This window comes from Trachurus japonicus, chromosome 19 (assembly GCF_045865225.1).
Source record: "Trachurus japonicus isolate A0001 chromosome 19, Traja_1.0".
NCBI classification, from domain to species: domain Eukaryota; kingdom Metazoa; phylum Chordata; class Actinopteri; order Carangiformes; family Carangidae; genus Trachurus; species Trachurus japonicus.
Genome location: NC_140925.1, coordinates 19,843,778 through 19,857,732, shown reverse-complemented (window position 1 = coordinate 19,857,732; position 13,955 = coordinate 19,843,778). Strand labels below are relative to the sequence as shown.

At 42.9% G+C, this 13,955-nt stretch overlaps 1 protein-coding gene across 3 annotated transcripts in view; it reads right to left on the bottom strand.

Moving 5' to 3' along the window:
- Window positions 1–879: 879 nt before the first annotated feature.
- cpped1 (calcineurin-like phosphoesterase domain containing 1) overlaps window positions 880–13,955 on the bottom strand; it is a 117,921-nt gene continuing 104,845 nt past the window's right edge. For all 3 annotated transcript variants that reach the window (XM_085762527.1, XM_085762525.1, XM_085762526.1), the window contains exon 6: window positions 880–1,335. In XM_085762527.1, the coding sequence (XP_085618653.1) occupies window positions 1,109–1,335 (227 nt within the window). In that variant the 3' untranslated portion in view covers window positions 880–1,108. The remainder of the gene's footprint in view (window positions 1,336–13,955) is intronic.

Below are 13,955 nucleotides of genomic sequence, written 5' to 3'. Positions count from 1 at the left end.
GTCATTTATTGCTAATGAGGTAATCTGATTTGATCCCAGATTTGACGTGAGGGACCGGAGAGAGACTAAGTGGTCGGTTGGGTACAAATTAGCTCAGCTCCTCGGCCCAGTGAAGGAAAAAGACATTAAAATGTTTTAAATGCTATTTATGGGCTCATTTTTCTGCTCGCCGTGTTTGTATTCTGTAATCACCTCTTTATATAATGGTTCTCCTTGTTAGTGGCAGAGTCCCTGATTCTCATGCTGGCTTTAAATTGCTGTCACTCAACTGTGAAACAAATTTAACTATCCAGGCTGAACTGTAAAAAAAAAAAAAAAAAAAAAAAAGAATTATAAATATACGTATCTCAGTTTCATTCTGTGTGTGTGGCTACAGTCAAAGATCTGATCTGAGGTCAGGAGTGTTTATTCAAATAAACAAAAAAATGGGATTAGCTTGCATAGGATGGGCCAGAAAGGCGTTATACCACAGCAACACACATATACAGTATTGTGCAGAGGATATTTTGGGATCATTAAAGTTACTCCACCATTCAGCTCTGAGGTGGAGAGCTGAAATCCATCTTAACGCTACTTCAGACGGAGGAGGGCTGTGTGGAAAGGTGGAGCTACTCCACAGGAGAAGCACCGGTTTCAGCACACATCCACTGATCTCTGTGTGGCCCTGTTAGGGCAGCGGGTAGCAGAGATAATAACATCCATTCTGCTGAGAGATAATCTGAGGAAAACATTCAGCACCGAGAACATGAACCCAATTTAATTTCACCACAAAATTCTGTATAATTTACAGTTTAGTCGGCATGTTGTCTCGTTTCAGCGGGTTTAAATCCACTGCCTTTCTCTTATTTCAGGCCAATTATGCAGTCCATGACATAAATCTTCAAGTTAGTGTTTCTACTTTATTGAATACACAGAATTTCTCTGGTTATTGCTCAAATTCAACAGTATTAATTATCTTGTGTTCTGGCCGTGAGTTCATCGTCACACCTCTAGAAATCTCTAGAAATTCTTGTATGCCTCTAAAAACGGGGGCAGTGAAAGTGAAAACCAGTTGGACTTGAGTGAGTCAGGAGAACGGAGCCTCGTCTCTCCGTCTCTCCGTCTCTCCTCAGGCCTGCAGGAGCTTCCTCAGGTCCTCGTCCATACCTCGCTCTCTCAGCTGCTCCAGGCTGTGGTAGCGATGGACGACGCCGTCGGCCGTCACCACCACCACCCTGACGCCGTGGGTGTCGGCGCCGAGCTGGCAGCCGATGGCCGAGCTCACCACCATGTCCAGGCCGTTGTGGAGGCCACCGGCGTTTCGGTGGTAATGGCCGGAGAAGACAGCCTTCACCCCTGTGACAGAGAGAGAGAGAGAGAGAGAGAGAGAGAGAGGTGTGAGCACTGACTTTAGTACAACAACAAAAATATGTAAATCCAGGCATTAACTGGTGGAAAACAAAAGCCTGGATTTGTGTTTTCTCTGGTTTGTCTCCGTTAACGTCACGGCTCTAAACTGGGATGCTGCCGTAAATAGGAATAGGAAACACGCTGTTCAAGGTGCCGTGTAATACACACCACGTCTGACCCTGTGTCCCTCACGCAGCCCAAACAAAGGCACAACAAACACAATTATGAATAGCTCGTAACTGAAAATGACCTAAATATATCTACAGTACAAGGAGATGACAGGGTTAAAGGATCAATAACAGGAAGTGACTCAATGTTTACTCCAGCAGAAGATTTCTCCAAATAACTCACTCACTACAGCCTCTGGTGCATTTTTCTACAAGAACCTGCTGCTCAAGTTGACAGAGCGATTTACATTTAGCTCCAGCTCATTTAGCATTAGCATCACATCATCATTATTAGTGGCATCTGAGAAGAATATACAGACATTTAAAGGAGACATATTATGCCCCTTTTCCACAAATTAAAATAGTTCCCAGGTGTCTTAAATACATGTTTGTGACATGCTTTGGTCAAAATACCCCAACAATCAAACATTTTCATCTGTTCAAAACAGCTCTGCTCAGAACGGCTGGTTTCAGTCTGTCCCTTTTTTTTTTTTTTTTAAGTATATTTTTTGGCTTTTGATGCCTTTATTTGATAGCCATAGTAGAGATAGACAGGAAAGGGGCAAGCAGAGAGAGGGGGAATGACATGCAGGAAAGGTCGGGGACGCCTGCATTGAGGACTGTAGCCTCTACATGGGGCAGCCGCCTTAACCACTGCGCCACGCACCGCCCCAGTCTGTCCCTTTAAATGCAAATGCTCCCTTTACCGGTACCGGTATCTGTTAAAGAGCCCTCAAAAAGTGATATCTACATAACATGTCTCCTTTAATAGGACTGTATTGGAGCAGATGGGCAAAAAGTTTGAAGAGAGATAAGAAGAAATGATCAGGAAAGACAGACAGACAGACAGACAGACAGACAGACAGACAGACAGACAGACAGACAGACAGACAGACAGACAGACAGACAGAAAGAAAGAAAGAAAGAAAGAAAGAAAGAAAGAAAGAAAGAAAGAAAGAGAAAGATAACATACCCTGGAGGCTTCCACTTGTAGAATATTTTGAAAACCCAGGAAACTTTCATTAAGGGAGCCACGATTTTCAATTTATTTTCAATTACCAACGACATGGTTAATAGAATGGTGCGGCTGTAGCTGGGGCCCGCGGCACTGATGCTGTGTCACTACAGTTGAAATGACTACACACTTAAAATGGCCACGCCAGACGAGCCTCACTTTGAATGAGGGCTGCAAAATGAGTTGTTCTGCTGCGTGCGAGGGGTTAGCATTGGAGTCTGTGAATTTGTTTCGCTGTTTCTGGGGGGAAACAATTTGACTCTGTGACAAGTCGCTGTCGGGTCTGAAACAACAACATTATGACAGAATTAGAATGAGGTGAATGAAGAGTCATGTTGGGGACAGACTGTGTGTGTGGTACAGTTGCATGTGCTGGGCTTGCATTATCGGCTGTATAGGTAAAGGGGATCTTTAAAATGAGTTTACTGCAGGCTTTTTGCAGACAAAAGGAGCTGCTCTATTTTCTAACTGCAAGTGTTTCCATGGAGGGGAGTCTGGCTGCTCGCTGCCTCGTCTCCAGTGAGACACCCAGCCAAAAAAAAAAACAGAAAAAAACAGAAAACTGGCAACAAAAGAGGATAAATTGCAGCATGTGCATGAGAAAGACATCGGTCTGTCCCAGAAATCTGCACAACAAAGACAAGGAAGATCCCTCCGAAAAAAAGAAGAAAAGAAAAAAAAACTATTTTCTTTCCTCCGTGTGCTGCTGATACTACTTCGGCTTCACTTTCCGTGAAATTGCCCGGAATCATCACGGCCACCACTCTGCATAATCAAACAGCACCAGAATACGAATGTGACCTAAATTTATATTAATATTCCGAGCTACGGTGGGACAACGGCTGCACATGCTGGACCATTAAATAATTAATCCGCCATAGATGGAAATTGATGATTTAGGCCCCTGTGTGTGTGTATGTGTGTGTGTGTCTGGGCTAAATTCATTTACAATCAAAACCTGGGGCAGTATTTGTGGGTGGGCCGGCAGCTCCATCATTATAGGCCATACATTTCATGAATGTTTGCACATACGTGTGTGTGTGTGGCCAGCGATAACAGCATTTCATACAACCTTGCTGCCACTGCTGCATGTGAATGAATAACTGGCCGGGCTCAACACATGTGTGTGCAGGTGTGTGTGTGTGTAAATGTGTGTCCTTGTTGTGTTGTTTTCTAGATGAGACACAAATGCCCTTTAAGCCTCCGGGGCCACAGCAGGTATTCATTACTCCGACTGACTGTGTGTTCTACGAGGAATTACAAAACTCATCTACAATTATTCAGAATGAAAACAAAGAGAAGCAGTAACGGTGTGTGTCTATGATGTGTGTGTGTGTGTGTGTGTGAGATGTGTTCACCTGATGACTCAGTTAGCGACACTGATTGTGGAAACGTTGGATTTGTTTCCGAATCCACGAGAGGGTTGTGACTTCTCTGTCACCTCGGAGACACGAGGACGTGGGAGGGAGACGCCAAGACAGCGATAGTAAAGAAGTGATAGACGAGAATTAATCCTGTAATAATGATGACGAATGAACCACCGGGAGAAATAAAGACATCTTTTTGAGGCTGAAATGTTGTTGTTGTTTTTTTTCTGAACCTCCTCTAAAACTCCCAAAGACGCCGTGATTAATCATGATGCCGCCAAATAAAGTGTGTGGGAACGTGTAAGTGTGCATATGTATACATGTGTCAGTGCGTCTGAGTTCTGTTGCCACGTCTTTGATGATCCACATCCCACACATACGCTGCACGAAGCCACCACACAGCAGCAGTGAGCCCCCCCCCCCCCACGTGTGACATATTTGTGATGCATCCATGTAGCCGAGCTGTGCTGCATGTCTGTTGGTCAGAGCTTTAAAAGTGAAGGGATGAGTTACAGACGGTGTTAGACACAAACACAGACGTGGGAAAACAGGGCTGATTATTTCATCTATCTATCAGCCGCCTGACATTAGTGTTAAAACAGTAGTGACATCATCACGTCTTATTTTGTTCGTCCAACTGTCGAAAACTCACAGATAATTTTATACAGTGTTATAAACTTTGTTACTTGTATTGAACAGTGATAAACAGGACGTTCAGTGGGCTGAGCAGGTGGCCCATATACAGATATATATACACAATACTCACAAAAAGTTAGGGATATTTGACAAGAATATCCCTATAGAAAGTCCATGCTACAGTGATATTCTATCATGAAAGCCTTTTAAGTAGAAGGATGCAATGGTCATTTCTTTATCTCAAACAAAAGCTAACAACAGTGGTGGCTATAGCACAACAAAAATCTCAATGTCTCGGTGCTTGTGATTTTTGTGGTTAATCACCTTGTTAGAGAACAGCATGTTATTCAATAAGTACTGAAACATTGAACAGGCATTCAAAAGTTTAGAGAATGTTAAATTAAGTTCACCTGTAAAGGTTATATAGTTGGGTCATTTACAGAAGTTCCATGACCATGGAGAGCGAAGGTTCGTTTCTCACTGGATTTGTTATCTATGAAGGTTAAATAGAAAATTTAGCTAGGGTGCCCCGCCCAAAAATGTGGGGACATTTTTTGAGAGCCCTAAATCCAAAATGGCTACCGTCCGCCAAGCTGGAAATGATCTTTTCAATGGTTTGGCCCACAGTGCTGCATAATACATGGTTTCTATGACTATTTGGGTCAAGAAGTTCATAAATGATGTAGAGATATTGATTTGACCTATTTTTGACCTTCAAATTCAAGATGGACGCCAATTTTTGGCACTTTAAATGGCCATTTTTCAAAATCGTCATAGAGCCTCAATATTAGCTCAAATGAAAGCTCTGCTCATACTGAGTTCAGTTTAGGACAGTAAAATTACAAGTAGGCCACACAGAAGTCATCTCAAAGGTCAAAAAGATCAAGGTTTGTGGTGAGAAACAAACTTTGCTGATGTCCTTTTCCATTAGTTACCCGAACTGTGTTGGTCAGTGGTCCCATCTAGTGTTGGGCGATTTTGACATTCTCAGATCGTCCCCCTGGAGATCGCCGATAGACCTATCTATCCACGTGTTCGTTCGACCGGGGGGGCGGCGGCGTATGAGTATCGCTTTTACCGTGCCCTGCTGTCATGCATGCGCGCTTCTCTCTCTCTCTGTGTGTGAGGGCTAATAACGGAGAAAGAGCACTATGATCAATGAACGGAACGCTATTGCGTTGCCGAAAGCCGAAAAATCCATTCATGGCGGACGTAATTTATTTGTGGCATTGTGAACACCTCGTCGGGCTGTGACATACAGTTACAGGGCTGGCGTTGGCAGCCTAGTCACAGCCACACCACCAGCTAAACGTGTTTCCTCAAATGTGAGGCGGAGTGGCCACCCTGTTAACCACAGAGATCTTGTGTGCGGTCATATGACTACCTGGCTCCGTCTGATTGGACGTCGCCAGTAGCTGCATTTGATTGGTGAAACACTGTCATGTGACAGAGTATCTGTTGGAAGCAGCAAGCCAAGCGGCTTCATTAAAACAAAACTAGGGCCCGACCGATATGGATTTTTTGGGGCCGATGCCGATTACGATTATTAGGGGGAAAAAAACCCGATAACCGATTAATCGGCCGATTATTTTTTATTTTTTATTAAGTTTTAAAATTGTATTACTATAATAATATATCTATACATATTATATAATATATAAATTAGGGCTGCCTGGCCGACCAAAAAATCATTAGCCGACTAAAATTTCATTGGTCGATTGGTTGCATGAAAAAAAAAAAACATTTGAAGCCCTGTCTTGTCAAAATGAAGTCAAAATCAATATGGGCTTTTATTTTGAAGGGCCAAATACAGGAAGTCATGACACGTGATACTTTTTTGTTGTTGTTTTTTTTACACGGCACGGTCTCTCTCTCTCTCTCTCTCTCTTTTCAATCAAAAGCGATCAGCGGTTGCTGCCGTGCCCGGCACCGTGTCAAAGCGCTCACTGGCGGTCAGTCTCACAGCAGTGTCACGGAGCAGAGACATGATAGTCCCCGCTGCAGTCAGAGTCCCGCACCGCTCCACACCGCGGACCCCCCCCACCCGTCACACAGCCTCAGCTCAGTCACTCACCCTCATCTACTGTGTTTATTGGTGATAAATGAGCATACTGCCGTGCCGGTATATAACGGTAAAACCCGACCCCGACCGGCTTGTTGAATCTCGGACCCAACACGGCCGGAGACGAGCATTAATTAATTAATTCACAACCCGACCGCGGTAAAAAAAAAAAAAAAAAAAAAAAAAAAGGGAAACAGAAAGCCAGTGGCAACACTGGTTTTGAGACAGATCAGTCACTCTGCTGTGTGCTGTGACTGAGGTGGTAGTGGATGGAGTTTGTCATGAGGTCGGCGCCGGTGCGGGGGAATCTTTTCAAAGTAAAACCAAGTTTTATTCCCTGCATTTTATTCCTGAAAATATCGGCGACAATCGCCGAGTTTTGGCCGATTACCGATTAGTTTCAAACGGGCTATAATCGGCCGATTTAATCGGCTCGCCGATAAATCGGTCGGGCCCTAAACAAAACAAACAGATTGCGCATTAGATCAATAAAAAAGTAGCGAGTATGTGTGTGTGTAAAATCGGCAAGAAAACAAAACATCGCCGATCGTCCTTCCAATCGCCGATAGACGATTGGATCGCCAATCGGCACAACCCTAGTCCCATCAATTAATTATGAACCAGGAAATCATTTTACACTTCTCAATAGCATAAAATATCTCTAAAGTTGTCTTCTGCAGTGATTCCCAAATCAGTCAGCCCCAATTCCTCAAAGTGTCTCAGCTAGGAATTTTCCAATGACATTAGCGTGTGGAAACTTAAAGAGTGGGTAAACATGTAAAAAGCGTTTTTGCCATTCATAATGTCATTGTGGAGCTAGGCCTCAGAGGCTGTTTCAACATATCTGTGTTCAGGATTTAATTGGTGGGTCTGAAATTAGGGCTGCATTATGTAACGACAGTGTAAGTGTATGCTCATGTCATACTATATATTGCAATTAAATGACGTACAGTGACCGATTTTGTTGACAGTGCAAATCCATAATATGTCATGCTTGTGTAACATCACCGCTAGCTAATTGCTTTGCATGTAATCATGACATATTGGCATCATTCCATAGGCGGAGTCAATCTAACAGCTCAATGATAATCCACAGCAGGTAATATTTTATGTGCACCAATAGGTGTTGTGCAGTCACATGATTCCGATGACGTGTGAAGTTCAGATTGGGGGCAGGAAGTGGAGAACGGTGATTGGAAATGAATGGAAAGCGAGTGCTCAAAAGTGTTGGGTAAGCCTGCAAGTAGCAGGTATTGTCTAAAAATAGAAAAAGATATCGGATGTGATCCATACACACTGAGGAAAAGTGGAAAAAAAAGGCCAGCAGAGTGGAGAGACTGGACTGGAGCAAAAACCAACTGCCCCGCTTTCATCTGTGGGGTGTTTGCAGCTCGGAGCCGCTCAGGAAGGGCGGCGGATTGGACGGAGGATCGGACGGACGGTGGGTCAGTAAGACGGCCGAGGCAGACGGGGCGTCTCAGACTTGTGGCGCATCATTGAAAAGTTGCATCTGCCTCGGTCATCTTATGACACCTCTTCCTCCGCCGTCAGGCGGTGAACGGCCCCACACACCACACGGCTGGTGGGAATTACATGCCATGTTTCAGTCACATAATTGAGATAATAACTTCTTTCTCCCTCAATGTTGTTATTATTTTGTTTTTCCCGGTTTGACTGGTTTGTACAGCCGTACAGGCGAGGTTAATTGGTGACTCTGATAGGTGTGAGTGTGAACGGTTGTCTGTCTGTATGTTAACCCTGCGATAGACTGGCGACCTGTCCAAGGTGTACCCCGCCTGAAGGCTCCAGCTCACCTGCAACCTTAGTGCAGGATAAGCAGTATAGAGAATGAATGAATGAATGAATGAATGAATATTGGTCAGGGGCAGGGGCAGGCCATCTGTGTATTCTGCAGAATCACAGAACTGCCAGTAGTCCAGGACAGCCAGCGAGCGCCACACAGTCACCGTTCTTTTTCTTTTTTTCTTTTTTTTCTGTGATCTACCTGTTGACCCTTAAGCCACTTGTGATTGTTTAGTTATGCTTGCAGACAGAGCCAGCCCAAAGCATAAGCAAACTTAACACCTGCTTAGGGCCCCATGCCCACTGGGACCCCAAAAAACAATTCACTTTTTTAAATCTGTAGTGCGTAACTTCTGTCGATCCCTACAGAAATCCTGCATAATTACAATTAACCTTAGTTGTTGTTGTTGCACTTCAAGTTGTTGTTGCACATTTGTGCACTTGTGCAGTTTATTTTAAACCAAAGATTAAAAAGCAGATGACGTGTTTACAGCAAATGCATTGTTTATTGGTTTATTTTGTTACTTTCTGTAGGCCTAGTTCATAGCATCACACTTAAGTGTAAATCAACCCCAGGCTGCACATTCAGCTGAATTTGGTACCATTTCTGATAAAAAACAAACAAAACATAGGCTAGATGTGTAAAAAGAAGCCAGGCTCGGATGATGATTCGTAATGACTGATTAGAAAAATTAAATACGTTTGTAGTAGGTGTGTAAATAATCAATAATCAATATTATTGGCAGTAATAGTGGGCCCCAAATTAAACTTTGCTTGGAGGGCTTGTGTGCAAAGTTTATCCCCGTATTGATTGAAACCCGATGTGGCCCGACACATGGGTGCTGAAGCCTGGACCCGACAAGCCGCCCGACTCACTAGCATTGGTTGAGTGTGGTATTATTAAAGGTATGCTTTGTTGAATCACTGCAGAAGACAACTTTAGAAATATTGTATGCTATTGAGAAGTGTAAAATGATTTCCTGGTTCATAATGAATTGATGGGACCACTGACCAACACAGTTCGGGTAACTAATGGAAAAGAACATCAGCAAAGTTTGTTTCTCACCACAAACTAGGGCTGGGCGATATGGCCTAAAATCAATATCACGATATATTGAGCAGTTCACCTCGATAACGATAAATGGACGATAACTACTCAACCCCCCCCCCCCCCCTGGAAAAAATAGCATGACGCCCCTGGACCTATTTATTACTTTTTTTTTTTGCTATAGCCTAACTGCTGTATTTACAGAGGTGCCACTTTAAAACTATACACTGTTTGAAAGTATGTTAAGAAAATACAAATAAAGTATTTTAAATTGTTAAGAGTTATTGAACAACTGATAAGCACACATTATTACAGCACACATTAGGCTACAGCATTTCTTTTTTGAACAAGCTTCCTCAACCAGATGATTACTTCAGCAGCCGCAGCCGCTTCAACTTTTGAACGTTTTCGCTACATTTAGTTGTGGCTGCCTCTGCTTCTTAATTATCGCCGCCAATATTTCATAATGGGGTCGGAGCAGATGCACAGTAATAATCTAACGTCACTTTGTAAACTTCTTCAAGTGCCTCGACCCGCTGGACGGCGCTCTGTTTATCAATAAAGAACGTCAACGTGGTTATTTCAGCCCATAAATTTAACGCCGTCATGTCCGTTTCTGTCTATAATCTCTTTGTCACTCCCTTCACGCTGGTCTGTTGACAAAATCACGTGATGGTGGCGACCGATAATACATCCATGCGACCGACGCTGCACGTTTTTAATCATTTCAGCGAGGTGTTTTCTCATTGCTCTGGTGTGTGTGTGTGTCATTAACTCAGGTGAAAACATAACAACAGTCTCAGTACAAATGAGCGCGCTCGCCGCGCTGCTGCCGGTGTGTCACCGGCTCTGCCCCTTCCTGTTACAGACTGGATGGGGTGGAGTCAGGTGACTACACACGCTGAACACGGCTCTTAAAGGGACATGCACATAGCCTACCAACACACACAGCCAAAAAAGACAAAAACGACTTTTATTTTGTTTCTTTTTTCTTCTTTTTTTAAAACTGAATATACCGACATGCGCAAAATGACGTCGGTTATCGTCGGAAATTTCGGTATCGATACATTTTCGGTTTATCGCCCAGCCCTACCACAAACCTTGATCTTTTTTACCTTTGAGATGACTTCTGTGTGGCCTACTTGTAATTTTACTGTCCCAAACTGAACTCAGTATGAGCAGAGCTTTCATTTGAGCCTAATATTGAGGCTCTATGACGATTTTGAAAAATGGCCATTTAAAGAGCCAAAAATTGGCGTCCATCTTGAATTTGAAGGTCAAAAATAGGTCAAATCAATAAATCTACATCATTTATGAACTTCTTGACCCAAATAGTCATAGAAACCATGTATTATGCAGCACTGTGGGCCAAACCATTGAAAAGATCATTTCCAGCTTGGCGGACGGTAGCCATTTTGGATTTAGGGCTCTCAAAAAATGTCCCCACATTTTTGGGCGGGGCACCCTAGCTAAATTTTCTATTTAACCTTCATAGATAACAAATCCAGTGAGAAACGAACCTTCGCTCTCCACGGTCACCGAACTTCTGTAAATGACCCAACTATATAGTGCATTTAGGTGCATAATCTGAAATTGAATCCAAAAGCCAAACATCCCTACCTTTTTGTGAGTAATATATAGTCCTCGCTGCCTTCGCTTCAACTGGTTGCCCTTTGCTGCCCCGTTTCTCTGGCTCCCTATTTCCTGTCTCTCTACTGTCTTATCTTTCAAAGGCATAAAAAAAACAAAATTCACTAAAGGGGCATTGTGTAGGAATTACTCCCATCTAGCGGTGCGGTTCTATAATCGCAACCAACTGAATCGTATTCTTTATGCTGCATTCACGTGGAATCGGGCAGATGGCAGACTGACGACAAAGGATGAACAACTGTCTATGTAAACAACTGGTCCATCAGCACGAGGCAAAACGATACACACGTGACAATATGTTGTCATAGCGATGTCGTATTGTTTACCTTACCCACGTTTTACCGACTTTCTCTTGTCGACTAACATGACACCCGGTTTGTTTGCCGCCTGCCGTCTGCCTGACTCCACGTACCTACAGTCACGCTGCCACTGAACGTAAAAGATGGCGGCACAAGCCAGCACTGAGATTACCAGTGTACATGAAAGGCAAATTCAAAGCTTACCAGAACACTTCAGTTTGTTGATGGGGTTAATTACTAATTAATGAAACACATACATGTTGATGTTTTGGTGCTGTCTTCTGTCTATTGTGTTTGTGATGCCTGCTGCAAATTCAATTTCCCTCAGGATATAGATAAAGCTGAACTGAACTATACTGAACATACTTTTGAACGAAATAACAGATTTTTTGTGAATAAACAACAAGAGAAGTTACACAATGTCCCTTTAAAAAAAAGAAAAGTGATAAAAAGTGCAATTATTATTAATATATCTATCATCATCATATAATCCTGACACTGGAAAGGCAATCAGATATTATGGTTCCTTAGAAAAATGACTCATTGATTGCTCATTAGTTTTCTGATGATTACTTGTTTCTCTGAACTATACTGGCTAACAGAAATAGTAAGAAATCAAACAGGCGTATGCAATCTCTTGCTGAGAGTTTGAGTTTCACTTGGCTGAACTCCCTAATGTCCATCAGGCGGAGTGGGATCTGTGTTAGGTTGTCATTACACACTCCAGGCTTTCTTTCAAAGATCTGAAGTGTAGCCGAGGACTGAAGTGGACTGAATCAACAGACAATTTTTATGTTGTGGAAATGAATTGTCTTGCTCCGCCGACTTGTCCCGCTGGCTCTTATGGAGCAAAACTGATTTCATAGAAACAATTTAGCGCAGGCCCGGCGATAACACCCTGACCTGAATTCATTTGAGCACGTCCCTTTCGGAGCAGCATCATTACGCAGGCTTTAGAAGTCAAACCACTCCACCTGGGTCCTCGTCTGCTCAAAAACACTCTGTGATAGAAAGCGCGGCCTGTCTTAGGAAGAGAAGCATTTTCAATCTCCACAACATTGTCTGTATGAATAAAAGATAGACAATTGAAAAAAAAGAAGAAGAATAAAGACGTAAGAGAGCCGTCCCCGCTCACAGTGCACTTCAGAGATGAAGATGGCCCCTGAAATTGTCTGCAGAAAAATAAATCAGGAAAGGTATTCTTTCAAAGTGAGGGGGTGGAGGCCAAGACTAGCTATAAGGAGGTGAAAAATACACACAATAAAACACAAAAACAAACAAATTGAAACCCCCATGACGCACTAATACTGTCTCAAAGACTTCTGCATATACCTACTGATAAGAAGGGACGGGCAGTTCAAGCAAATATACTGTTGGAAATTTGTTTAAAACTGTTCTATTCTTCTTTTAAGTTTGCCTGGGAATACCTGAGTGACAAAGCTGACATGAATATTGATTTTTAACACGGCTTCATTTGCGCTCCGTTTCTCTAGATTCATCTAAACAGATTTCTGTCATTCCTGAAAAATTAAAATTTCTAGTTTAAGCTTTAAAGAGACCCCAAGGAGTTTGCTTTTGGCTATAAAAGAGTCTCATATTAATGTGGATGAATCTACGTTACCCAGACTTGTTAATGGGTCCATTTTCGATAAATATATTGTTTTGTCTTTATAGTTATTTTTGATTATTATTTAGTGGTCGACTCGCCCAGCATTTCCTAGTTTTCCTAGTTTTTCCTAGTGGTTTTCTAAACGCTGCCCGGCGGGTCATAGGAATGACGCCGCCGGAACGCTAGTTGGCATCATTTATGGTCGGAACTACGACGGTGTCTGATCGTCTTCGAACCTCCGACTTTCATTCTTGATTAATGAAAAATTCTTGGCAAATGTTTTCGCTTTCGTCCGTCTTGCGCTGGTCCAAGAATTTCACAGTGCGCGCGGAGGCTCATGGGAAATGTAGTGTGAAAACACTTCGCTATCCGAAACTCCTCGTAGTCACTTTAATTATAACAACCAACTCTCAGGTTTAAACCAGACTAGGAAACATAAATACAATGGGACAGGCTGGGCGTCTCTCTGTGGGTCCAATCTTAGCTCTACATTAGATTAGTTCAGTAGCTGTGTCACATAAACCATTAGATTTTTTTTCCAAATGTTGAATACTCGACTCATCCTTAATGATTACTGGACACTCCTCTTTCCTTAAAATTGTAACTCATGGCCAAACGATGAAAAAAAAAAAAAAGTTGGGTGGTCGGATCTGACGTCTGCATTTAGTAGCAACAGCTGCAGGAAAATGAGCAGCAGAGACCAGACTAACACGCTGTTCACACTTGGACACTCAGGCAGGTTGCTATTCACTGTGAATGGGACCTAGTGAGAGAGAAAAAGGCACACACATGGTGACATCTTATGAAATTGAAGGAAAGCTCAACTTTATGCAAATGTCCTCCTATGTAACATGATCAATAGCGTTAGTGCAGCGGCTCCAGACACCGAGCTACATCACTCCTCTCCTTC